Raw genomic sequence first — 26,903 nt, forward strand, 5'->3', positions numbered from 1 at the left:
AAACCTGTGCCCTTCAGTCTCTCCCAGTAAAGACACTCTTAACCAGGTCTGACAGCTGACAGCTCCTTGGCAATTGGGGTCAGTTAAAGGAAAAGTAGCTCAAGTTTTGTTGGGGCTTTGGCTTCAGAGATGTTCAGGAGCCACTGCCCACCGCAGCATCAAAGGGGATTATAGGGACAGGGCCATCTGTTGCCAGAATAAGCGTGAGCCCTTTTATGTCTCTGCCTGTATGTTTGCGCGCCTGTGTGTGTGGGTTTTCGTGAGTATGTGTTTGTTAGAGAGAAGTGAGAGAGAAAGACTGAGAGATCCCTCATGTCTATGTACTTTTAACTTAAAGGGCAGCAGAGGTGTGGGGTGCAGCCTATACTAGGGCAGGCAACAGGTTTTAATCTGGCCTGGGGGCACTAAAGGTTAACATCAGGGCAAACAGGCACATCACCATCACATGCTGGTGTCCCTTAATGGTTATGCATGCCATTCAAGTATGATGCTAAAACACTCGAGTCTATACAATCAGTGACAATGTTACAGTTCAGGGCAGGTTCTACACAAAACAGACTTAAAACACAGGGACTGTATCGATGTTCAACACTCGTTTAATGAAAACAGCATCCTACTCTAATCATGAATAGTCTGTCTTTTGTCATCCAGGCAGAGCACAGAACTTGTTTTGGTTGTGGGTTTATTGGAACACAGTGCCAACCTTGTTCCCCCTTCACCTCTCTAATTTGTTTTGGGTCCCGTTCCTGGCCTCTGCCTGGGAATGTTTTCTCCTCAGTAGTCTGCTACCTTTTAGCTGAGCCGCCCAGTGCTTGACCTACTGCCGACACTTATTTTCAGCACTCTAATTGTCGTTTAATCACATATCAACCTGTCACTTAAAGACCCCCTTTTTTTTCAAGGGGGAACATTTGCATATGTTGTAAAACTAATTCCTATCGAAAGCTCCAGTGGCTGTGAAAACGGGCACTCTGTCTAACTCCTTTACTTTCACACCCGTGTAGACACAGTTAAGCACAAGAGAGAGAGCGCAAGATACACACACACACACACACACAGACACACAAACAGACACATGCACACACAAGTCTACCATATCTCACCTTAACAGACAAAAACACACATAGGCAGACACCATACCTGATATTCTCGATTCAGGTGGTTTTATCACATTTGTTAACAGTGTGTGGTGATACGTAACGTGTTAGGATAGGGACAGAGACAAGAGTGTTTCAGAGTGCATGTACTCGTGCGAGCCAAAGCGAAGGTGACAGTGAATGTATGTGTGTGTTATAAAGGAAACAATTAGAGTTAATAATGTATCACTCTTCCAAATGTTACATTCATTTGTTCACACTTAGATAAAGCTACCGCAAAATAGGTTGTGTCGGGTTTGCCTGGCAGACTACACTACATTTACATTATCACCCTTATACATCGAGGAGCCATGTTACGCTTGAGTGGTGGCAGCAGAGTAGAGGGGGGAGTGAGAATCATGTTTTTCGGGCCCAAGGAATGCCAGTCCTCAAGAGAGCTCCCCCTCTAATTACAGAGCTGGGGAAAGAAAGCTCTTTGTTCCACCTTTTATTACATTAATTGATAAAACAGAGCTCGGGTGGAGCCGTCTTATATCGGGGAGGAGGAGGGGAAAGGGCTGGGGTGGGGGGAATCCTTTGGGCAGATGAAGGTGGGTGACAGGCTTTTGGAGCTGGGGTCCTATTTTCAGAGGACTCCTAATCCCGTTAGGGGCCCCAATGGTTGCGCAGCCCCGGCGCTCTGCTTTCCCAGAGGCCCCGGTGGCTGCAGAATTAAGAAGGGGAGTGGTGGCAGCAGGGGCAGATGATGGTGTGGTGGGTGAGAGTCCCGGCAGCGTTGTCTGTGCCCAGGCCTTAATTAACTGTCTCTTCAGGGGGTACTGAGGGCCACACTGAGACCCTATGTCACCACCAGCAAGCACTGAGACGCTTTAAGAGGAAGTGGCATCTCACCCACTGTGGAATCGTGGGAAACCCTGTGGACCTTTAATACGGACCCCATACAGCGCAAAGCCATATAGATGTCGCAGGACATTAGCTAGGCTATTTTATGACTGGTTATTAGTTTAGCACAAATTGCAAAAGTAGTTGATACTCTTAACAACATGACAGCCATCCGATTATAAGCTTAAAATGAAACACTAAAGGGAAAATATTCTGAAATGAGCACTTTCTTTAAATATGATCTAGATGTTATAATTTTTCAAAAGTATAGGACAATAAGTTCCATTTCTATTTGTATGGGATTGGCCAATCTTATTTGTCAGTGGTTAAGTAGCTGTAACAGGCTTTGTCAAGGCCGTAATCTGCTTCTGCTCGTTTAGGCTACCTGCAGACAACAGAAGCTGAGAAGTGCTGGTACAGTGGCCAAACGGAGTCTGAATATGTTACAGAGGCAATTAAGCATGTTGGTGTGTGTGCATGCACACAACAGTGTCAGAGGTGCTAAGCCGGGCCAAACACGGCTCATTGAAATGTCCATCTTAAAGCCACCCAAGTTCCTCATCTCCCCCGCCCTCTGACAACCAAGATGCTTCAAGACTGTCAAAAGCATTTTCCACAAAGCTGAGGAGAGGGCAAGGAAAAAAAGGACCTGCCACTGTCACATGCCTACTTGCGCGTACACACACACTTGCGAGGCTGTCAGGTAAATTAGATCTGAAAGCTGACAATTTCTGACCATATTTCCTTGATTATTTCGAACAAATGCACACCAGCCGCTCTAAGGAGATTAAAGTGACATAAAAGTCCCGAGTGGGAGGAGGGAGGGCAGAGAATCCAGGTCACCCCCATTTGTCCCCCTGCCTGACAGCAGCTATATCGCTATCCAATCCAATAAAAGTCCCCCCCTCCTTTTGCTTTAATTAATTTTACAGCTAGCTTGCTTAATTACTTTCAATCAAAATCCTCTTGCCATCACAAAATTAGAAATGGTTCAACTCCATTAGTCTAAATTCTTCATTTACATACACAAAGACTGTCAGCTCTTGCTAAGCAAACGGCCTCCTGCTTGATGAGATTGTTTTTTTCCACACACTCTATCACTCTCTCTCCCTTACACACATGCATGTGACTGTGGTGTTAATTTTTTTGAAAGGAGAAAAGTAGCATAAAATTATTTGATCCCCTTACTTAAGACATTCTCTCCCTAATCAGGGTTCAGGTGAGCTGTGGTACACATCATCCAAGGTAATGGAGAGTTGATTGTGTGTCTACAACTGTTGAAATTGATTACATCCACAACTCTGTGTCAAAGGAAAACTGCTCGACCTTAAACAATGCAGCACAAAATATACGTTGCATATACGGAATAAACAGAATTAGTGAGGCGGTAGCTGAGCTCATGTAAATGGGGCTAACTAGTTCTTGTTCAGGATTAGCTATTATTTCCAAATCAATAGATGAGCTGCAGATTACCCGGTGACACATAGTGCCCTATAAATCTGACTCCTTTGTGGCAGGGTGTCACTAGTCCTGACAAGACTGTGGAAACTAGCGGCACACTATCAGCGGTCGGCTGCTGTGAGCAAGGCAACGGGATTTTTCAGAGGGGTGAGGGCCCATGCCCTGCCGCCCGATCTCTTCAACTTGGCACACAGGCATCCTCTCCATCACACACACTGCCTCAGGCCTGCACATCATCAAGAATTAAGGACATGCAGATAGGGTTTGTGCACTGACCAATGTAAAAACCCAGGCACACAAGCACACCACCACATGCGCACACACACACACACACACACACACACACACACACACACACACACACACACACATACACACACACTACTGCAATAATTAGGTCCTGAGATGAAGGCATTAAACTGGTATAATGCACTCACTGCTGCAGCGCACCACCACAAAATATATCGACACTAAACCTACATAATCATCGGTGACACTCTCCTCTTGCTATTAATTTCCTACCTACATGCATGAGACTCAGCAGTCCCAGCAAAAAACCACACAACACAACAGCCTTTGATCTGCTGTGTTCAGATCATCTTACATCTGCTGCTCTTTTATAAAGGTAGTGTTGTGGGGGGAAAAGGAAAGAGGTAAGGGGGATTTGGAACATTTCCGAACAGTGGGCCACAGTTGGGATAAAATAATAAAATAATCCCCAATAAGTGACCATGGGTTGGTGGAGGGCAAAACATTTTTTTTTAAAAAGGCCACCCCTTGTGGGCTGCCGGGCTGAATACAGTGCAGGTCTGACCTGGCCCCTTCACTCTTTGTCAGTTTCCCTTGCCCTCTTTAACCAGTCCCCATTAACACTGTTAATTATCCAAATCCATCATTCTTGGGGTAAATGAAGACTGCCTCTTTAATTCAATTTAATAGGATCATTTTCCAACTCATGTTCACTTTAGCCCCAGCTGCCCGCCCACTAGTCCCCCACTGTGTCTCCCCCTACTGTATCTTGACTCCCTGTATCTTCTATGGTCTGGCTCTCTCCCATTGGTGGAAGGGGAAGGTGATGAGAGCTAAGGCTTGATGGCAGTGATGGGGCCGACACACTGTTGATCTCCCAGTGTCTTGTCTTGGCTCGGCTGGTGGCAAGCAGCAGTTCTGGGCTCCCAGTCTGCTGTGCACACTGCCTGCCGCACACTCACACACACAAGCTCAGAGTACCAGCCATGCTCACTGGGGCTTAGCTAATCCTGTCACATCAGGCCACGTTGGCTGAGTTGAGGCCTTTAGCAGAACCACCCCCCCCCTCCTCCAACCACCACCTCCATGCACCTCAACACTTCACCACCACTTCTTCACTGACTCCTCTCACTTACTCACTCACTCACTCACTCATTCACTTCCTGTCTCTCTCTCTCCCTCTCTTTCTCACACTCCCTTGTTCATTTCACAAGGTCATGGGTGGCCGAATACGGCACGCGAGTGGTGAAACGAGACAGCTGAGGAATCCCTGTGTCCCAGCCGTGCAAGCAGTGCTCATCTTATGGCAAACGCACAACACGAGTAACTACCGTGATGTGGAATAAATTAAATCTTTCATTGCAACTTTGTAACTTGTTTTTTTCAAGCTTGCAATATATTTTGTATTGTGATAATATAAAAGATATTATTTTTATCTATTTTAAATGTCTCTATAATGTAAGAAAGCCTTTCAGGGGCCATTTTAATGATTAGGGTTACTATAAGAGACTGGCATGCATGCCACTCACTGTGACTGCAAGTCAAAAAAAAAGTGTTTATAAAATATACAGGTGTCATTTTGTCTTTTCCTGCCTGTAGTGTGTCATAGTGGTATCAGTATCGAAACACATTTTCCATGAAACATTGCCAGACTACGGAAACTGGACCCTCATGCCCTTTAATCTGACTTTCTATCTATAAAATTACAGCTATATCAAGACTGACTTACATGGTGTTTTATACGCCTGGTAAGATTTTCCTTACAGAGAACTTTCCATGCTGAGCCCAATTAGATGTTTCCATAAGTTCAAATATAGTTACAAATCACAGAAAAATACATACACAAAATGAAAACTTATTTATAAATGACTATATACTTAAATGAAAAAAAGCCATGAGTGCACAGTACTGTGTCACAATGCTGTCCTTTAAATTCTCTTAAGAATGTGTTAAAATATTGGCCCCCCTTATCCCATTGTTCAGTGAGAGGGTAAACTTGCCCCCATTTCCACAGTACACCCCCTCCCATCCCCCACGACTAAACACACTCAAACCCACACATACACATGCACACCAACACGCACACAGCGTTCCCTTTAAATTTTTCCCAGACTTTCATTGTTTAGCCATTTGAGACAGACACTGGGAGAGTTTCAAATGATTTTAGCCATGATTTAATTTGGTTTGTTAAAGGGTGATGTCAGCACAATGGGAGACGAGCCTCTAAATCCACTACATTCACCCAAAATGCCCAGATGAGATAATCATTGGTGACGTCTACGAAAACACTTATTATATTTGCCCAACGCCTGGCTGAAGCTGTTAAAACTCATCAGCGTTATTCCCATTTTTTTTTCTCTGGGAAAGAGAAAAAAATTTTTAGCTCAACTTATAGTCAAAACTGTCACCCCTTTTAAAGAGACAGTACACACTGTTGTGTCTGTGGAAAGAGTTCATAAATGGAAAAAGACAGGGCAGAGGGATATCGGGTGTCTATTCAATACTCATTTGTTTGCACCCAATACTAATTAAATAAAACATGCACAACTTTTTAATTGGTTTTACAGAGATCAACAGTTTCAAATAAGATAAACAAGTATAGTATCTACTGTGGTTATACATACTCTATACATTCTTGATTAATAAGTACTAACAACGGCCTATTCTTACAGGCTAAAAACTGCGAATGAGTACTGCTTGTTCCTTAACTTGTCCCCAGAATTTGAAAGGGCTTGGGGCTGACAAGGCAGCCAAGGAGATAAGAAATGGATCAACCTGAGCCTTTCTCATAGCTTAATTTATTTTAAATCCAAGCCCTATTTACACAGTGCACACCGGTAGGCCTTGTCAGCTCCAACTAGCACTGAGATATTTAAAACCATTAATGCTGTACAGCGGCAGCCTGAGCATGTATGACACAAGCTGTCACTGAGAGAAACAAAGCCAGATCTCGAACTGCCACAGCTTCCACTTTTGAACGCAGCACCGCTAAAAAAAAAATGGTAACCATGCAGTCAGACACTATGATAATACAGCAAATGACAACTGCCTGACCTTTGTAAATGTGAGAAAAAAGTAAAAAGTAAAAAAAAAAAAAAAAAAAAACCCTACATAGAGAAATAGAAGAAAATGAGTGCTACATTCCTCATCTAGTGAATGCACAGACCAGACTCAGTATATCTTTAGTGCAGGGGCTAGCCCATAGAGGCAGGGGTCAGGATATGAAACACACAGGCTAGGTGCCTCCCGATAGGACATCCTCATGGATCAGCAGCGGTAGCCATGTTGACCCGCCCAATTATTAAAGAGGCTAATCTGTTCAACATGTCAATGTTAGCACTTTTAGCTGCGATTAATAAAAGAAGACCCCAAGAGTGCTGTGTGTGCTTTTTCAGTGCCCCAGGTTGTTTTCACTGGGTTTGTATTTTTAGTGGTTTTCGCTGTTTAGTAATTCAACAGTCCTCTTTACTCCTATTAGCATAAACAGTGTAAATTATTAACTTTGGTAAAAGAATTAAAATCGGCCCTGAATCAGCTCCGTAGCAGCTTTGTGTGTTTTTCCCTTTCTGCCACTGGCAAAGACTCACTATGCATTGCAGATATCATTAAAGCAAATATAACTTTATACTTTATAGATATGGAACAATGTGCATTTGATGCCTGACTTTGTGGCCAGTTGTGTGATGCTTAAAATCTATGGCCCAGTGGCTTTCAGAGACTGGTAGTAACAGAACTGCTCTTTAACAGACTTGCTTTCTAAGTGCCTGGTGCTGTGTCTTAATTTGTAATCTAGTCAAACCAATTGTCCGCCAGCTAAAAAGGTCACCGAGACAATAGACTACACAGCCTCCTGCAATGTAGAGAAAGCCCGGGGTGTCTTTTGTAGCTTTTTAACCAAAGATGTAATTAAGACACCTTCATCTTCAGGGGTGAGAAGGGCACCAACAAGAGTCTGCTAGAAACACAAGAGAAACTTCACATTGCTGGAAACAGAAGTGAGACGAACATTCAGACAGAGCATTTGGTTAGAGGTGAAAAGCACCTGTCTCTGCAGCAAAATGCCACCGCTGAGGACGTTTGCTAAATTTACCTGCTTGTGCAGCCAGCGTGTGATTTTATACATTCTGACCAATGACTGTGGCGAAGAAAGCTTGTTGGGGAAAACTGACTGATGCAAAGCAACATAGGAGAGGCAGAGGGGGGGACTTAAAGGACGTGATTTATCTGGGCTTGATTGCGTGTTAATCGAGGTTACGTGTATTAAGTGGAATCTAATTGGAACAGACACTGGCAGTCTGACAGATCGACATGATGCAGATGGATTGAGGGGGGGAGAAAAGGGAGTGAGGGAGACAGGGAAAGGAAGAGGATATGGGAGAGCGAAGTGTTAGTGCAGTCCAGGACAGGCAGAACAGAGGCAAAAAACGCACCATTTTGCTATTATACATGGCCAAACGGAAAGAGTTTTGTGATGCCAGACATTAAAAGAAAATCTCCAGAGCCTTTAAAGCAGTCGAATCACAAGAAAAAAAAAGAAGTCTCTTCCTTTAAGTTCGTCTCACGTGCGTCTCATGATTGGCGGCTGATGAGACATGTAACCCTTCTAGAGGAGGACACACACGGGTGAGATTGTGAGTGACAGGGCACAGCAGCGGAGTTTGCCCTCCCCCTCCAGTTGCCACAAACATTCATTTCAGCTTTATTAGAAATGAGGGGAAAAAACACCCCTCCAAAAAGAAAAGAAAAAAAAAACATGAGGTAAAGAGGCCGAGTGACAGCTGCCAGGAAATTTTTCACCTCGACGAAGGGACGAGCAACTGTTCCACCGGTCCTTCTGACTCTCTGCTCCTCCTGACAGGCAACAACTGTTTTGAAGGCCCTCTCTGCTCCCCAAATCTGAGGTATTTAGCTAGTGAGCTGAATGACCCTTTCAAATGTTACCAGAGTAATAGACCGTAAAAGATGAACACCTGTTAAGGCCAAGCAACTGCTAAGTCATATCCCACCGACTCTATGGACAAATAAGGAGAACATAGTTTGTGGAAAAGGTCCAGAGAACAGAAATTAAGATTTGAAATTGAAGAAACGGTGTTGCATAGACATAATTTCTATTGTAGCATTGCTCTGAATTGGTCAGTGTGGCTATAATTGGTAACGGGGGATACAAAGTGTGAGTGACAAGAATGGCCTCAAAGCAGCGCATAGCCCAGGAGCAAAAATAACTGTCAGAGTGCCATTATCTAAATCTGGGTTAAAAATACAGTAGTTCCCAATGAAAGGGTCACTTCTGCTGATAGCTGGCCCAAATGAAGGGTGGCAATAGTGAATGAATGTTTGAAGGTACTAAAAATGAAATAAAGTGTGTACAAAAAGCTGGGGAGAGAAAGAGAAAAGTAGAAGAAAAGAAAAAAAAAAACATGAGGTAAAGAGGCCGAGTGACAGCTGCCAGGAAATTTTTCACCTCGACGAAGGGACGAGCAACTGTTCCACCGGTCCTTCTGACTCTCTGCTCCTCCTGACAGGCAACAACTGTTTTGAAGGCCCTCTCTGCTCCCCAAATCTGAGGTATTTAGCTAGTGAGCTGAATGACCCTTTCAAATGTTACCAGAGTAATAGACCGTAAAAGATGAACACCTGTTAAGGCCAAGCAACTGCTAAGTCATATCCCACCGACTCTATGGACAAATAAGGAGAACATAGTTTGTGGAAAAGGTCCAGAGAACAGAAATTAAGATTTGAAATTGAAGAAACGGTGTTGCATAGACATAATTTCTATTGTAGCATTGCTCTGAATTGGTCAGTGTGGCTATAATTGGTAACGGGGGATACAAAGTGTGAGTGACAAGAATGGCCTCAAAGCAGCGCATAGCCCAGGAGCAAAAATAACTGTCAGAGTGCCATTATCTAAATCTGGGTTAAAAATACAGTAGTTCCCAATGAAAGGGTCACTTCTGCTGATAGCTGGCCCAAATGAAGGGTGGCAATAGTGAATGAATGTTTGAAGGTACTAAAAAATGAAATAAAGTGTGTACAAAAAGCTGGGGAGAGAAAGAGAAAAAGTAGAAAAAAAGAGAAAAAGATAAATAGAGGAACTGTGGGCATAATTTAAGGGTGATTTGCAGGATACTATGGCATTCGAAACTTCACTCATCAACACAAAATGCCCAAATTGTTCCCGACATGATCCCGTCATAGCGCACAGACAGAGGAGTTGCTTCGGTCAGCCGTTGATTTGATCCATTATGACTGTTACACTAATGGCATTAATAAGGGCAAAATTGCTATTTTGAAACAGAATTTTCATCCTCTTCGTTTGGCTAACCTTATTGCCTTTCTCCTTGTCCTACATGAAAGCCCACTGTGTGTGTGTGTGTGTGTGTATGTGTGTCTGTGTGTTTGTGAATGTGTGTGTGTGTGTGTGTGTGTGTGCGCGCACGTGTGTATGTGCACGTGTGAGTGTATGAGTGGGTGTATATGAGTGTGTCCCCCACCATGTAATGGCTATAAGGTCATCTCTATTTGCCAGGCTTGGTGTACAATGTCACTGGATTGCAACATTTTGCATGGTTTAAAAACAACAACATGAGCTTTGAAATTTGACTCCCTGCTATTTTCGATAGATTGACTACAATGTTATATTTACCAGCTGGCCCTAATAAAATACCCAAACCTCGTTTAACATCATCACAATAAATTTAAACAAAAACCTTATATATATCCATTTAGTATTAAAACTAAAACTTCAAGTAAAATGAACACTGTGTTACATTAAATATGTTGGAAACCTAATTTAGATATATCCAGAGAAGTTGTTTAAAATCCAAGTAGATCAAAATAGATGTGTCCATGAACTGTATTTTAAATTTCCTCTGAACTAACTGTATCAGCTCAGTGAATGTGTCTGCAAGTTTCCTGTAGATTTGCACTGAACGCGAGTATATGTGTGTATGTTCAGCCCTCATCAGCCTCTAACATTGAGAGGAATGACACTCTGTGATCAAGGACATGAATTGCTCATTGATTTTTAGGGGCCAGCTTAACTATCCATTCCAATTGATTTTTAGCTTTGCTGGGTGTGCAAGTTATGGCAGTTTTAATGTATCATCTGTATGTGTACTCATCACCCACTGCAAGAGGATTTACAATAGCCTGTGGAAAATGCATATACAACACCACATGCAAATGTGGGACAGGGACTTTATCCTTTTCTGTTCTTTTTCTGTTACATATTCCAATAATCAGAAGCCATAAAACCTCTTATGTTTTATAATAGGTGAAAATGAAATCACCTTTAACACGCTCTTTATACCTTAGCCATTATCTGCTTCCGAACTTGGTGAATAAAAAATAAAACCAAAGCATGTGAGTGAACTGTAATCCCCTGTAATGCTTGCCAGTGTTGTTTAGAGCATGCATTTCAGCTTGCAGTATCATGTAGCCACACTAACCAGAAAAGAGTAGAAATTTCAAAAGGGCTCAGGCCCCCATGCAGCACAATGCATCCTGCAGTGATGGGTTGCTTCTCTACAACCCATCACTGCAGGAAAAAGCACACAAGTTCAAGACTCTTTTAAGACTTTTTAGTTTTACAAAACAGACCGCACAGTCATCTTTTTACAATTAGGGGGATGTTGCCATAATAACTCATGTTACCCATCAATTAACAATTAATATTAACTATTAATAATCAATGGTTTGATGATGTAAGAGACAAAGTCAGAGCAATGTGATCCAAAAGGCGGTCTAAAGTCATCTGTCAGGTAGAAAGTCATTAAAATAGGGGCTCATTTTCCTGCGCCAAGATTAGGTTTCACTGAGGCAGGGATACGTTTCTATTCTTCAGCAAAAGGCTGTGCTCTCATATGATATCATCTCCTTTAGAACATTACTCTCAATGGTTTGTCTTTTTTGTCTTTTGTATTTTTCTCCAATTCAAATTGCCCTTTTTTTTCCGAAATGGTTTGGGTGAAGCAGTCCTCTATGTGAGGTAACTGCCTTTTGTTCAGTGAAAAGGACTGCATAAAGCACACTTTACTCCATCCTTTAAAAAACAAGTCTGCTTAATTAATGTTTTACAAGTGCTGCTGTATTCTTAGTCAAAAAAAAAAAAAAAAAAGCCTCTATCAAAGCCGGCAGGTTCAGATTACGTACGCTAATTGAAATTCTGAATTTCTAAGCCAACTTCTTTTTTTCCATGCTCCCCGTCTTTTTCCCTGCACACACAATATAGCCTAGCGTTTTGTAGTCCACAAATGACATCAAATCATCTAAGTAATATGTGCTTTTCTTTTTTTTCTGTATTCTCATGTTCTGCTAGTGGGTTCATGAGACAGCTTAATAAAGCAGTAAATGCTTGGGGAAGCCTGAGAGCCTATTGTGTGTGTGTGTGTGTGTGTGTGTGTGTGTGTGTGTGTGTGTGTGTGCGTGCGTGTGTGTGCCCGCGCGTGTGTGCAGGCATGTCTGTGCCTCTGTGCACACGCATGCTCTCATGTTTTACCTCCACCAGGGACCTCAAAGCAGAAGGCAAAGCCTGGTTCCACACTCAAGCAGATTTTCACAAAGAATAAAGCCAATGAACAAAAGAGAATGACTAATACCCAAACCAAAGCCAAAACTAAGACACTTATCTCACAGGTTGACATTGATAGAGCCCATATTAATGCAGTCTGAGCTAAATGAATACAGTGTAATTTACAGGTTATACATGCATTAGGTGCTGGAGGAAGACAGGCTGTGTGAACAGCTGCAGGTGTGGGAGCAGAGAGACTGAGGCCGAGTTTGGACCATCAGAGTCACCTAAAGGCGCAATAGAGGAAACATAGGTTTCTACGCACTGGTGGCAATGATCTGAGATGTAGCTGAAGACTGGATCAACTGGGATATCAAAGAAAATCTTTTTAGCTCAGCTCATACTCTGAATACACACACGTGTTTTCTAGGGGAGAGTTTCAACCTTTCCTATCATCAGTGTTTATCTGGCTTGGTAGCTGTAGCGGGCAATTATATAAATTACAAAGTTGAAAAAAATGTCATCCTTGATAGCCTTTGTTCTGAGTTAATCATTGCAGGGAAAGAAAACTGCTTCTCTTCTCTTCTCTTTTATATTTACCCAAACTCCCTCCATTCAACGAGGTATTATTTTATTGGCTTGTTTTGCAAGCATTATAACTTTGCATTCTTCCCCCAAGGTCAGTTGTTAGTGTGCCATGAGGAGTATTTGCACATGGGGCTTTTCAGGTCAGTTCCATTGTATTTACATCAAATCATTTTTGATAAGGGATGTAAAAGACCTATAAACCCAACATCATAAACGGCGAGGTGTAGCTTAAATAAGGACAAAAGATCAACGGCTGAATTTTTTCTTATCTTAGACACGTTGATATTTTTGAGTCAACCCCCCCCCCCCAAAAAAAAAAAAAAAAACCACCTTCCTTCCTCTCTCTTGACGGAGCTGTGGAGAAGTGTGGACTTGTTACATTTAGTCCAATCACTTCCCAGTGCAGCCAGCAAGCAAGCTCTTGTTTCATAGAGAAGTACCTCCCCTACTATCTCCACTATAAAGCACTATAATCACTTAACAAAGACTTGGGCATTTGCACAAATTAAAACATTAATAATGCATAAGTGCTTTTCAGTTTTGAGCTATAGTGTCCCTGTATTGGGATGAAATACCCCCTCTACCAGTGGAAGAACTCTAGCTCGCGATCTTCTGTCCCACAAAGGACAAAAAGAAGCCACGGCCCTGCTTTGAGCAACAACCCCCCTTCTTTAAAAGCTGAGGCTAAAGCTGTGGTGAACATTTGGGATCTGTTTTGGTAACGGGACAAAATGGCTGGGCTTGAGTAGGATGCGGAAGTTGTTTTAAAGCAAGAGGCGGTAAGTGGTGGTGGTGCATCAGTGCAAACAGGCAACACCCTTGAGTGGCGCAGCGTGGCATCCTTCCATAAACAACACCACCGCCGTGTCCCCGACATTTGTGATTTGTGGTCAGAATCGCAACACAGGCCTGATTCTAATCCAAGTCTGCATGTTTGCCCTATCGTTACATAGCTAAATCTGCCCGACCTAGTCTCTTATTTGCCCAGATGAAAACACCAGACGTTTCATATGTTTGTCAGTTGTGCTTTGCCTAAAACAAGTAATATGAGAACATTACACTTGGGCGAGGAAGGGAAGGGCTGTGGCATCATGGCAGCGAACCTTGGTGACACTCTGAAACCAAGATGCTCTTCAGGATGCCGTTTAATTTGATTAAAAAAAAACAAAAAACCTCCCTCATATTTTCATTTGTGAATATGAACTGTTTTGCGCTGACTATAGAGGAGTTAAGTATTATTATTGGACTTGTAAATCCATGACCAGTACTGTTCCAACACCAATAGAGGACGAGCCATCCTATACAGATGGCCTCAAGGACAATTAGCAGTAATGATTGGTTGCCACATAAATGAGGGAAATTCTATTTGCTACTGCACTTGCTGATCATCACAGACCAAATGCCTCTGAAAAATAATATGGATGGCTGCTTTAAAACTTGAATGTGTACAGTACACTGGAAATGATCGTTTATAAAACATCTATCTCTCTATTTTATTTAAGGAATACAAAATAAAGAAAGGTGGAACTTTAAGTCTTATACAAACACCACATTATCATGCAGAATAAAGAGATGAGACAAATAGCATAGTGATCTAAAATATTATCTCTTCAATCATATCCTTTTCCCCAGATATCTTAATTTCCCCCCTCCTTTCTCTGTCAGTTAGTCTGGCAAACAATCCCCTTGTTAGCAAACTGTTAAGACAGCCGCTTGGTACACAAATTGCGCTCGACCAAGCGAATTTGTTTTGCAAGGGTGACCTGTTTAATCATCTCATTTTCTTTGGCGGACATTTATTCATCTGGTTTCCACGGTTACAGAGAACATTAAGGGGCTACAGTAATAAGGCTGGAGAGTCAAACAGGTAATAAAAAAATTAACGCCATTTTCCAGCAGCCGAGGACAGTGGGTGAAATGAATCAAGGGAGTGGGGAGAGAAGCAGCGGGGGGAGCAGGAGGGTGGGATGTGGGGGGGGGCCTCCAATATTGTCCAAACAATAAGCCTTAGCGGTTATTTTACTCTGTAGATCAGGTGGTGCTGTTATGGACATGACACTTTGGGCACAGAGCAGGAGAGATAAAGCATTTAAAGTGGCCCTGCTCCTTTTTTATTGTCATTTAGCGATTACATATCAGAACAATTAAAAGTTAGCCTTAGATATCTATTAACTTTGCTCTTTTTTATTTCTCATGTGCTTCAAATGGAAAATAATTTGCACTCCAGGCACTGCAACGTGTCGATAACATGCAAGGGACAACATGACATTTAGATGCCCTGTTGAGAAATGTTTCCTAGTCTTCCCAAGTTGAATCATATTTTCTAATATTGTCTTTTGAACAACTGAGCAACAGCAGAAGAAAAAGAAAAATAACTTTGGAGAATACAGAATTTATCTCTCACACAATTAGAAACAGTGACCTACACACCAATTGAGAGTCCAACTTCTTGCCAAATATAGAAAATTCCGGCACAATAAGGGGAACAGGTGCTGAGGGCCCATAGAAAGTGACGAAGCCGAAGAGCAGGGTTGCTTCTCAATGCCAAATAAGGCAGTGAGACATGTTGCACCAAGGCACAAAACAACCTACTGTAATGCGATTTTCTAGGTCTTGTGACTGTCACCGATTACCCCAAAAACTGCCTTCCCTAAGTTAAGACGATATTCACGGCTGTTTTCCACTTCAATATTAACCGAACAAGAAAAAACAAGTAACACATTTTACGCATTACTCATTTCTCCACTCCTTCCAAAAGTATTTCTAATTGACAGCAGGGCTTTGGCACTCCTAAAATATGCACAAATGTTCTCAACCTAACCCTTAATCATTTAAATCGTCTGGTTTAACCTGTATTTGGGCATTTTACAACTCTGCCAGCACCTGTCTCCCACCCTTGTAAAAAAAAAACCAAATTGAATTCTTTCTTTGTTTGCCGTCGTGTTACTTGTATATACATTGTTCTGGGGGTGGCTCTGGTGTGACTGAGGTCGGAGAGAAAAGCACAACTGATGGCAGACAACGTGTCTCAGGAGAGGGAGGGAAAAAGAGATGTCAGCCGACCTGGCCTTACACACACACACACACACACACACACACACACACAAACACACACACACACACAAGCACAAAAAACACAGAGGATACACACTCTAACATCAAACACACACCGCTCGTGTGTCACAAGGAGCACTCTCCCCTCCTCACCCCTGACTGAGGCAGGAGCCCAGAAAAACAAACTCTTCTCAAAAGGGGATACAGGAAAGGACAGCAGAGAGAGAAGAAAAAGGCTAAGCTGTGACTATGGGACTGCCAACTGTTCTGCTAACAGCCTCTTAACAGGTGTGGGCTCTAGAACCATGTAATCCTATCAAGTTACCAAGTACAAAAAAAAAAAAAGGAAAAAAAAAAAGAAATCTGGCAAACTGAAAAATCCTGGGCTCTTCCCATCTCTCCCCCCTCTCTCCTCTATCTTACTCCTTCTCTTTCTGTCTCTGTTGGCAGTGACAGAAATGAACAGCTGGGCTTCAGATTTATCATGTACAGACAGTAATTATTGCTGGTGCTGCCTGCTACTGACCCAAGTGAATAGAAAGTCACATGAAAAAACAAACGGCAGAAGGGGAATCTGACGTTGAGGGGTGTCGGGTTGTAGACTGCGTGGAAGATGTGTGTGTGACACAGAAGAGAGAGGAGGGCAGTGTTTAAACGTCACCACGTTCCTTGTTTGCAGTCAATTATCGAACGAAGACAGGGGTATTGGCTCTGTAACTCGACAGAGCAAACATTTCCTAGCTCACAGCGAAGGTGACAGAAAAAAACAGGTTCCATGTTTGTTTGGGTTTTTTTTTTTCTTTCCTCATATCAAGAATAAAGCCAGAGACAGTAAAGCAGGCACCGAATTCCTGTCAAAGAAAAGGTGACTAGAGAACTGAAACTGAGAGATGTGCTCAACACTAAAAAACTGTGGTAAAGTGAGAAGACTGATTTGTTTCAACACTTACTCTGTTTTTTTGCCTTACATGTATGATTAACTAAGCATTTATTGATTAATAAAAAAAAACAAGGAAAAGCCACGGATCTTGGACCACACAAAGTGTTTCCGTCATTATCTCAACCCGGTCTGACCCCACCTGCTGTATTTGTTCCAGAGATAAGAGGGTCAGGAGATAAACTATCAGTATATTACCCATGTCAATCACTGTCCCGCATCTGCTACTTCCTTTATTACACATGCAGTTGTATGAAAGTTGTGGTCTGTCACATTCCATGCCCACTAACCTATGTACGGGCTAGTTCACACCTTAAAGACCCCCTGCCGCATTTAAAAGGATTAGTCACTACATTTTGTGCCGGCTTAATCTCTCTTTCAGCTGGCCTAATAAGTGCGCTTCGATAAGCAAAGCATGCAAATTCATTCATGGCCAGTGGAGACCATGCTTTCAGACAAATGCGCCAAAGTTTCCACTCTGCTAATTACCTCTTCATTTTCCTCTTTTCCCCTTTTATATGGCATATCAACGACTAAAGATTATACTTCCCCCTTACTTTGCATGAAATTATAATTTCATATGTAAGATTAGGAAATAGAGTCCGAAAAAAAAGTTACTGGAAGCTTCTCTCTTGACTCTGCACACAAGATTACATGACACGGCATATTCAGATGTGAGATTAAAATCAAAGTACATTTTTTCCCAGAAATATAATAAATAAATAAACGTTCATCAAATTACTGACATAATTTATAATTCATTGCCATCCTTTTTAAGATAGTTTAATTAAAAAGGATATTTTACCATTTCCATTTCCTTTATTTTTAGCACAGCAGTTTAACAAACAGGTATTGTCTGTGATAATAAAAACTTGGCCTGTTATATTTTAGATGATAAAGGCAATGAAGACCCAAGGTGCAACCTGTTTATCATTCTGGAATATTTCTTCACCGAGTATTAATTAGGCCATTACTCCAGATTGGTGACGGGGAGCTTTGAGGTTTTAATTAGGTGCTGGCCACTGCATGAGTGCACAGGAGTGAAGAAAAGGGGTGGTGATGCCACTTGCCTTGCTCCTGGCCCATATCAAGTAGCCCTGAACACTTTGGTTACTGCGGCAAGATGCATGGCAGACCACGTGCATCTGGAGTTCATTTGATCGTTTGATCTCTGATGTTTCCTCTTTCTGCCATTAAAAAAAAAAAAGGGCAGTTGGTGTGATTTGGGTATTAAAAGACGGGGGTTAAGGTAATTACGGTGTTGGGTGGCTGATGACTGGGCACATGCTCAATCAGGACTCAGCTGTCCCTCTCTTTCTGTCTACCCCCCCAAAACACACAGAGACACACACACACGCGCGCACACTCTCTCTCACACACACGCACACACGCGCACACACACAAACACACACACACACACACACACACACACAAACACACACCTCCCTCCCCTTGTCTGCTGTCTATGTTCCCCCTTCTCTCCCCCTGCCACTCTGCTAAAACCAGGCATAACACACACAGCCTCACGTAACATCAATCAAATAATGAGAGCGGACCATAAAACTACACAAACATATACACTACCATTAACTACTCAATTTGACACTTTTTTTAAATTGTTCTGCCCCAATATAGGCGTAAAATAAGAAAACTAAATTTAAAGATAGAAGGATAGAAATCAATTAAGGCAGGGAAATTAAAAGAAAGAATCCACAGATGATGTACTGTTTTAAATATAAATTAAAATGTTGAACTAAAATTTCTCTATTCCTGAAATTTAGAAAAAGGCTAAATAAAACATGAATAGAGCGATTTTTTTCAACACTCAATTCAAACTAAGTCAAAAAGAGTGATGTAAACTGTGTCAGTATATTCAAATGCATATGTAAGTGACAACAAAAATCATATATTTTTGGTATCATTTGAACAAGGTATTTTAAATAAAATAAATCTTGGGAATGTGAGTGTTTTTCATCGGTTGACAGGGCGATACTAATCACCTCGTTGCTGAGAAGCACTCTTCCCTGACAAGGCTCCTTAGAATACAAGAATCCCCCAGGAGAAATCGGCATGAAAGAGGTTAAAGACAATGACTCACATTTTTTTTCCTCCAAATGTCTCCCTGTAAAATTTATTTCAAAACTCTGTTAATCTGCTGTACACAACAATCCCATTAGCATAGCCCAGCCCCCTAATAAAAATTCCAGCTAGTTTAATTAAAAAATGTAAATTTACTGTCATCCAAGGAGCAGCAGAAATAGGAGTGCAACAGCATATTTTATTGCTTAAGACATCAAATTGATTCAGGTTATTGCTAAATTGTGATAAAAGGTTATTGAAGGCCTTCAGACCTGGTCTTGTTTTTCTCCCTCATTTCATTCTGGTTTTGTGGAAGGCCGTAAAAGATGGAGAGGGCCACAAAGGGTTAATGAGACAACTCAGTGAGGGAGAAGGCAATCAACATTATGACTCATAAGAGGGAAGAAAAACATTTTCCAAGCTGATGAAAAGTTTGAAATTAGGGTGTGTCACGATAACAGTTGTACTTGTTTGTTGTTATTTTAAACCATATTACAAGACACTTTAAATAACCAGACAAAATAGCTGAGCCCTCATGTCTGTCTATCGTATGTGTTTGTGAAACCCTGTGGTCATAGTGGTCGACTATACAGTCTCTGAGAGTTTTATTTAATAAGAAACATCATCTTTAGATTTGATTTATTTTTCATTTATACTGCCATATACACGTTAAAGAGCAGAAAATCCTATGTAGTGTCAGGAGTGCTGAACGGCAAGATTAGACAGCTAGAGAAAACAAATAATTGTTAAGAGGATTCAAATAAGATACAGAGACAGTATGTAACTGGAAAATAAACGTATTAAAAATAACAGCCTGGAGCAAACCCTGCTCTTGAATGACATTTGAATTACAGATTTTTTTTCTAAAAATCTGAAAAGACAATAATATAGAATAATTCTGTATATAATTTTTTTGAGCATCCTTTCTCTTATTTAAAACAATTGGATACCTTATTAGAAATAACAGCCTACTAATATTTATATACTGCATGAGCTCAAAATAAAGCGTTTCAAAAATAGGGCAAACAAGATTCATCAAAGTCAAAGGGAACCCAAAATGTTTCCAAAAAGTTAAAGTTTCGTCATTGAGAAGTTATATTTATATATGGTGCGAATAATGAAATACACAATGACTATTAATACATACACACATGTATAAAGGGGAAGACACCTCTCAGTGCATGCAAACACAAAACACACACGTACATAGAGTACACACAAAACAAAGAGAACTAAATGTGACCGTAAAATATGACTTATTTTAAAACACACACACAAAACCCTTCTTACAAGTGAAGTGGTGAGGAGAGTGACGCTCCTAAGTATAACAAGTAATCCAGTTACAACTGGACAAGTTTATCCTCCCAAAAGTACGCACAGAATGACTGTTGTTAACCTGACAGTTACAGGTCTATTCAAATTTAAAACAATCAGCCTCACAGGTGCATTTGCAGGAAAAAAAAATGAAAACAATTTGGTTAAATATTTAAATAAATATTGTATTTTGTCATTATTTCACCTAACATGTAATGCATTTTATTTATCAGAATGTTTACATTGTAATGTAACGTACACCTGTGTACTGTATGCACCACTAATTAGAATTACCTGGAAAGGTGTTAGTACTGCTCCTGTTTCCTTTACATGTGTGACAACATAAGCAACACAACAGTTTGTTTGCTTTGTCCCCTTGGCAACAAACCCTTAGGCCATTCAATGTACCCTAATGGCATTGCCAGTGCCTCTGTGGGTAAAACCAATACCTGTATTTCAGTACCAAATGCTGTAGTTTTCAAAAACATGTAATTAAATGAAGAGACTAAACAAGCAGGAAAACACGGTTGAAGAAAAAACAAAAAAAAAAGCCTGACAGGGAGTTATGCTGGTCTCATGTCCCAGAAAAGAAATACACTCTGACAAGAGAAAATGAAACTGGCTTTGTGAACTTTCTTCACATGTGTACTGCGTTTAACTCAGCGTCATGAGTCGTGTGCTAGAGAAATGGGCAATCATATTTGATATTGCAGTCACCTTTAGGCACTGTCAAAGAGCTATAAATAAGGGTGTCGCAACACTTGAGAATACATACGCACTGGCACATAGTTTAATCATGAACAACTTCCCCTCTCCGTACATTTAGTCAGAGATAAAGGCACACCTTAAACTGTCAGCTAATAAAACATATCTGGCACAGATAGAAATGAAGAAGAGTACTCACCATATTCAGGGAAGTCGAAGTTAAATCCTCTCAGACATGTAACTTTCATAATATTACTCAACTCTGTTAGAAAGTCATTCGAATGTTGGTTGGTGGAGGGGGAAATAAAGCGGAAAAGTAACTAGATTAAAAAAAAAAGGCTTCCTTCAATCATGCACTAAACTCCTTGACATGTAATCTGTCAATAGTTTGTTGCTGAGATAATGCCGGCTGCCACGAGTGGATTTGATTGGCAGCTTAGGGTCTGGCCCCTCCTTCCTGTGGTTTGACGGGGGGTAGGTGAAAGAAAATGTAGCCTCCCCCTTCCCTGCTCTCTCTCTCTCTCTCTCTCTCTCTCTCTGTCGCTCTCTCTCTGCCTCTCGTGCGCTGCCTCTCTCTCACTCTCTGCTTTGCTCCCATACACACACACACACACACACACACACACGCACAGACCAAGCTGTTGGTGATGTTGTCTGAATAGGCTGATAGGAAATTATGGCAGAGGAACCAGAGCAGTTTTTTTTCTCCCTCCCTCAGTGGGCTGGCCTTTTCCATCTTTGTGGTCTTCTAGCCTTTCAACTCTCTTGGGGTGGAGCCTCCACTGCCTCTATTCAAATGAGGGTAGCACATCACTTTGAAAACAGGTTTTGGGGAAGAAAAGATTACACGTTTATTAAAATATATTATACTTCTATTGAACAAGTATTTCAGGCTTTTAGAAGAATTATTGAAGTCAAATACAGTGTAACTGCCTGTAAAAGCTTCTTTTTAAGCACTAACATTTTATTTTTTTTAATATAAAGTACAACTTCAGTAAGTGAAAGGATATCTTGACAATCATTTAGGCAAATCACCCAACTATTAAATCATCATCGAATGTCGTACATTAAAGGGATGCAATTATATTAAGTATATTTCAAACTGGATACAATATACATGCGTATCCTTAATCAAGTGTTTTAGAAATATTTGACAAAAATATTAAAGCCAGTCCAACATTTAGCTTGAAGCAAATACGATTTCACTTCTCTCACAAAACAGGGATCCTCTCTATTTCAGTGCTGTGTAGTATACTTTCTTTGCCTCTCTCCCTCAGAGCACAGTCTTTCTCCTTCCCTCCCTCTGATAAGCTATCAGTTTTCATTGTAATTTCAGGTGAAATGATAAACGACAGCCGTTACCAGGTGACAATGAATACTTTATAAGACAAACCCCTTATTTGCCTGGCAGTTTCTTCCGCAGTGGCATGCAAAGTGCCTCTAGACCCTTTGTACATATTGCCCATATACTGTAAACATGGCTCTATGTCAAGAATGTGGAATTTACAGAGGGACACAAAATAACAGAAAGGTCTAAACTTTGAAAGGTCACTAGATATTCCTGTTATCCACAGCAGTTTTATTTTGAATAAGGGTGGTGTGTAACTACCATTTAATGGTTGTAGAAAAGAGGAAATGAACAACTTTATGGCTGTGGACCATAATGCAATGATACATATTCCTGGCTTCAGTTCCTGAGTGCTGTCAGCAAAGTCCAAAGTATGTACATACAACAGGTTTTGGTGGATTTAGAATTTATGATGACTCATCCTGGTTAATAATGGAAAAATACAGCTTTGTCTCCTCCTTCGTAACCGACATAAAGGAAAATGTCGTTAAAAGATTTTCTATCAAAAGGTTCCACCCTTAATCTAACATTGTACTGTAAATATTACTTCAGTTTGTGTTAACCATGATAAAAATGTAATTGTTTTCGCTATACATGACCTGAAGTGGCAACCAGATTTTCTGTTGCAAAGGGGTTGGATTAAAGTGTTTTGTCAGATGTCCGTCCTGTTCCTCATCAATCACATATTGTGCAAAAAAACATATTTTGTGTGGTGGATTTGTGAGACGTGGTAAGGTCTGACATCTATGTGGATCATTACTGAACAAACTTTAGGCTAGAAACGCTCCAGCCACAGTGGCAACATGCTTATATTCATCTTTATTATTTAATCTCTGTAGTTTTGTGCCAAGAGCACAACTAATAATAAAATAGTAATACAATAGTAATACTAATAGCATTATAGTATCATATAATACTCACTACAAGATATACAGATCACTAATGATCACTGAATTTCTGAAGTTTTAAAGTAAGATGTCCAGTGAACATCTTACTATCAAACACACTCCTAAAACACATTGTATGTAGATTATTTGAATTTTTTTTGTTTAAAAAATGATTGTGGTTGAAAATAAAGATATATAAACATCTGTCTGACTATAACATTGTAATGCTTTGTCCCATATAGCTACAACATATCAATAACAAGGACAACAAAACTACGACAGTATCTCTACACTTGATACTGTGGGATGTTTTGATTTACAGGGTGAATTTTATTCATGTAACAATGTCCACAGGAGGGAGGGTTTATCGTCCATGCATTACAGCCCTCTGGCCCTCGAGCTGCCATCTTTGGGGGCGAAACCATTACTTTTCAAAGGGAGCTGTGGGGCTTTTCGTTTGATGTGGTCTGAGGGTATTGTATGGTGCATGCGGGAGAATGTTGAGGGCAAGGTGGAGTGTGTATGCGTTTGAGTGTGAGTGCGCGCTGCTGTGCGTGTGACATGGCAGGGGTACATCAGTCAAAGGGCTGCCGGGCCAGACGTTTGGCTGCCCCTGACAGTGCACTCCAGGAGGGGCTGGTCTGGTGCAGGGCCCACTCCGAGTCCTCCATTCCCCAGGACAAAAGCTAGGGCCCAGTTGAAAGATGTGAATTCAGCGGCTTTTGTGCCCAAAGCCCAGAGACATGCCGAGTGAGAAATCTGACCTTTGCCGAGAGTCAGATTGTGTTTTTGAACCCCTCTTGCTGTCTCTGGCAGTTGGGGCAAAGAGTGAGTGAGCAAATGGGAGGAGATGGAGTGGGTGATAGTTGGCGTGGGGTGGAGGTCTGTACTAACCGGTGGAGTGTACAGGTGGGGGGTTACACAGGAGGAGCGGCATGAAGCACTTCTACTGCATCTAACTTGAAACACAACAAATTAAAATAGTTTGTGTTTTCCAGCAGACAATGGATCAAGTTTATTCTTGATATTCACTGTCATGTTGTTGTTAAATTGGCAGGAAATTGAACGTGTAAATGCTTAATTCTGAAGCAGGGGCTTTTAAAGTGGGATTCAACAAGAGTTCACCCTAGTGTTATTCGAGGTTGTCTGTGATGTGGGATATTATTCCCTCTCACGTCTGTTTATATTGCATTATATATTTATTTTTAAGCAGAGAAGGTGCTGAATATTAAACTTACACACAAATATAGCCAGAACAATGATGATGGTAATACTCCACTTCTTGATGATCATCATTTGCATCACTCATGACAATTATTCTTCAAAATCTAATTTGATTTTCATAATTGTCGTATAGCTGTATATACAGCTACATACATGCACTATGAAAATCACATGACAATATCTCATTATGCGTACACACTTGAAAGCAATTAACAAGGAGTTTGTATGAGGTATAAGGTATATTTGTGTGTCAACATGCTGCAGTGTCTTTCTTTTACTCGTTCACAGTTTATGATATTACATGAATTATGATATAGCATGTTGCTCGGCGGCAGTGTGCTGAGAGCAGAGATTTTGAAGATAGAATAGGCCTATGTTTTTGAGTCATACATTTTTCTTGACACTGCTTTCATCCCCCGGCCGTAATCATCATATCTCCCCCATTGCTCTCCCGGATGCAGACATCCATAATGCAATCTTCCTAATTTTGATCCCTCGCAATCTGGTTTTTAAAAGGGAGGGGAAAAAAGGGACATATTTCTGAAGGCTCGCTCTGTAATCATTTTAGACAGATAGCCTTTCCCATCGCAGATGAGCAAATATTTGTAAACCAGCTATCTAATGGAAAATTATAGTGAAATTAGAGTGAAATTCATGACAGTGAAATCCGATTATCTGTAATTCTATTATGCCATCTTAGCCCACACAGCATATTTTTGTAGAGTTTTTTCCATAAATACCTATGCCAGGGGTCCTGCTAATCAAATAAAATTGAAATTCATCTTCCCATTAAATTCAATTAGCCGCAATTTCTAAAGCCTAACAAAGATTTTAATTACTAAATTATAAAATTCTCCCTAGCCAAATTGGGGAGAGAAAAAGTGCATCCCCTGCATCCGAAAAACAAACCCATGAAAGGAAATTGTTGATCAAAAAAGATATCCAGGGGAAAATAACATTAGGGAGAGCACTGGGGCCCTTATTCAGCGAGTCTGGGTGGGGAGTGACGTGTGCCAAGCGCTAGGCTCCTGGGCCGGAGGAAATGAACTTAGCTGAGGTTCTCTCTGTCTCTAAATGTCTGCCCTCAGAGTTATTATGCTGTAATTGACTAATTGACACCTTAATTTCATTTATGGGGCTCCTGTGTTCATAAAGCAACCTCTGGGTGGGGCAGTGGTCTTGAGCGGAAGCAAGGAAGTCAACATCCAGGTAGGCCTTAGGCCTTCAGTTCTTTCCACGGCAGATGACGATTATGCATTTGATAATGAAATGGTCAGGAAGAACAGACTGACTTAGCAGAGGCTTAGGGAGCATCTTACTTGCATGTTTAAATCCCTCTGATGCATGCTGATGGATAATAATCATGCATGTCCAGTCGCACAATCTGTCACTACAGACACAAATGACCTCCTTCAGGGTCAAAGGAGTTTATTTTGAGGAAGTAAGTTTTTTAACTGTCAAATGGGGATTCAAGCAATGTTTTGGGCCTCTTTAAGTTCACAGGCGGCTGTGGGTGCATATTGTATTGTTGTATTACGGCTCTGTTTCGGCTGAGGTGTGGGTGCAACTGAAGCCAGGAATTACAGCTGGTAACGTTTAGCTGAGAGCACACTGCTAACAGGACAGCTCTGGGGTCTCAGGTCAGCCACCAGGTCCATTTCCCAGCCACCCCCTGCTCCTCACCAGTGGGCCACTAAAATAACAGCTCAGCACCCTCTGCAGACTACAAAGCTCCATCTGAAAAGGCACCTGCTGCTGTTATTCACTTTAGCCCCTTTGGCAGCTCACTCTGTCTGTTTAAAGGACACGTAGAAGAGAAAGACTGACTGGGAAATGATGAATTATTTAAGTATGATGTCTAATTGTTTCAAGGCAGACATCTTGTTTCTGAAAGGTAAAGGCTTGGGGGTGGGTGTGGGTGTACATGTGGGGGGAGGACTCTTTGTGAAGAGGTCTGTCTACTGTGTAATGCAGGCAGTCTCGTACTTGAAGTGGCTGGGTAAATATGACCAAACTGAAACTTTAATCTGCTTTTTCCACACCCAAGCTGGCTGGGTATTAAAGATAATCTTTTTTGTGTGTCATATGGTGGAAGATATAGATGGAGCTAATTTTTTTGAGACAAATCTGATATTTGTCAACTGGTTGAAAAAAACCTGGGGATTTTCTCCTAATCCTCCCTTGGATGTGAAGGCGCGTTAACAGCAAAATGCAGATGGTGTTCTGTGCACGGAGAGTACCCAGCACTCAGCGCAGTGCATACGGAAAGGCGCACGCTAGCCTCGCTAGGGCTCAACACAACCTGCAGATAGTGAACTCCCCCCCACATTCAATTAACAAGCCACTTGTGAAAGCAGAGGCATATTAGTTTATTCCAAAGCGCAAACTTTGCAAAATACATTTCTTGGTTGTTTCTCTTTACTTTTTGTTTTTCCTTGCTGACATAACATCCTTACTTCTAGGCTATGTTCATCAAATATTCAGTTCCAACTCAATTCCAATAAGGAAAAGAAAACAAATTATAAATAAAATGGAGGCATAAATCTTTCAGGATCCTAATTCTAACTTT

The 26,903-nt window shown here is 41.2% G+C and overlaps 1 protein-coding gene across 1 annotated transcript in view; it reads right to left on the minus strand.

Annotated features, from left to right (window-relative positions):
• The window catches only part of casz1 (castor zinc finger 1), a 77,828-nt gene extending 56,460 nt beyond the window's left edge, over positions 1–21,368 (minus strand). Inside the window, exon 1 of the mRNA XM_040152602.1 lies at positions 21,075–21,368. Coding sequence (XP_040008536.1) covers positions 21,075–21,123 — 49 coding nt within the window. The 5' untranslated portion in view covers positions 21,124–21,368. The remainder of the gene's footprint in view (positions 1–21,074) is intronic.
• Positions 21,369–26,903: the final 5,535 nt, after the last annotated feature.

The sequence above is a fragment of the Xiphias gladius genome, chromosome 18, assembly GCF_016859285.1.
Source record: "Xiphias gladius isolate SHS-SW01 ecotype Sanya breed wild chromosome 18, ASM1685928v1, whole genome shotgun sequence".
Lineage (NCBI taxonomy): Eukaryota > Metazoa > Chordata > Actinopteri > Istiophoriformes > Xiphiidae > Xiphias > Xiphias gladius.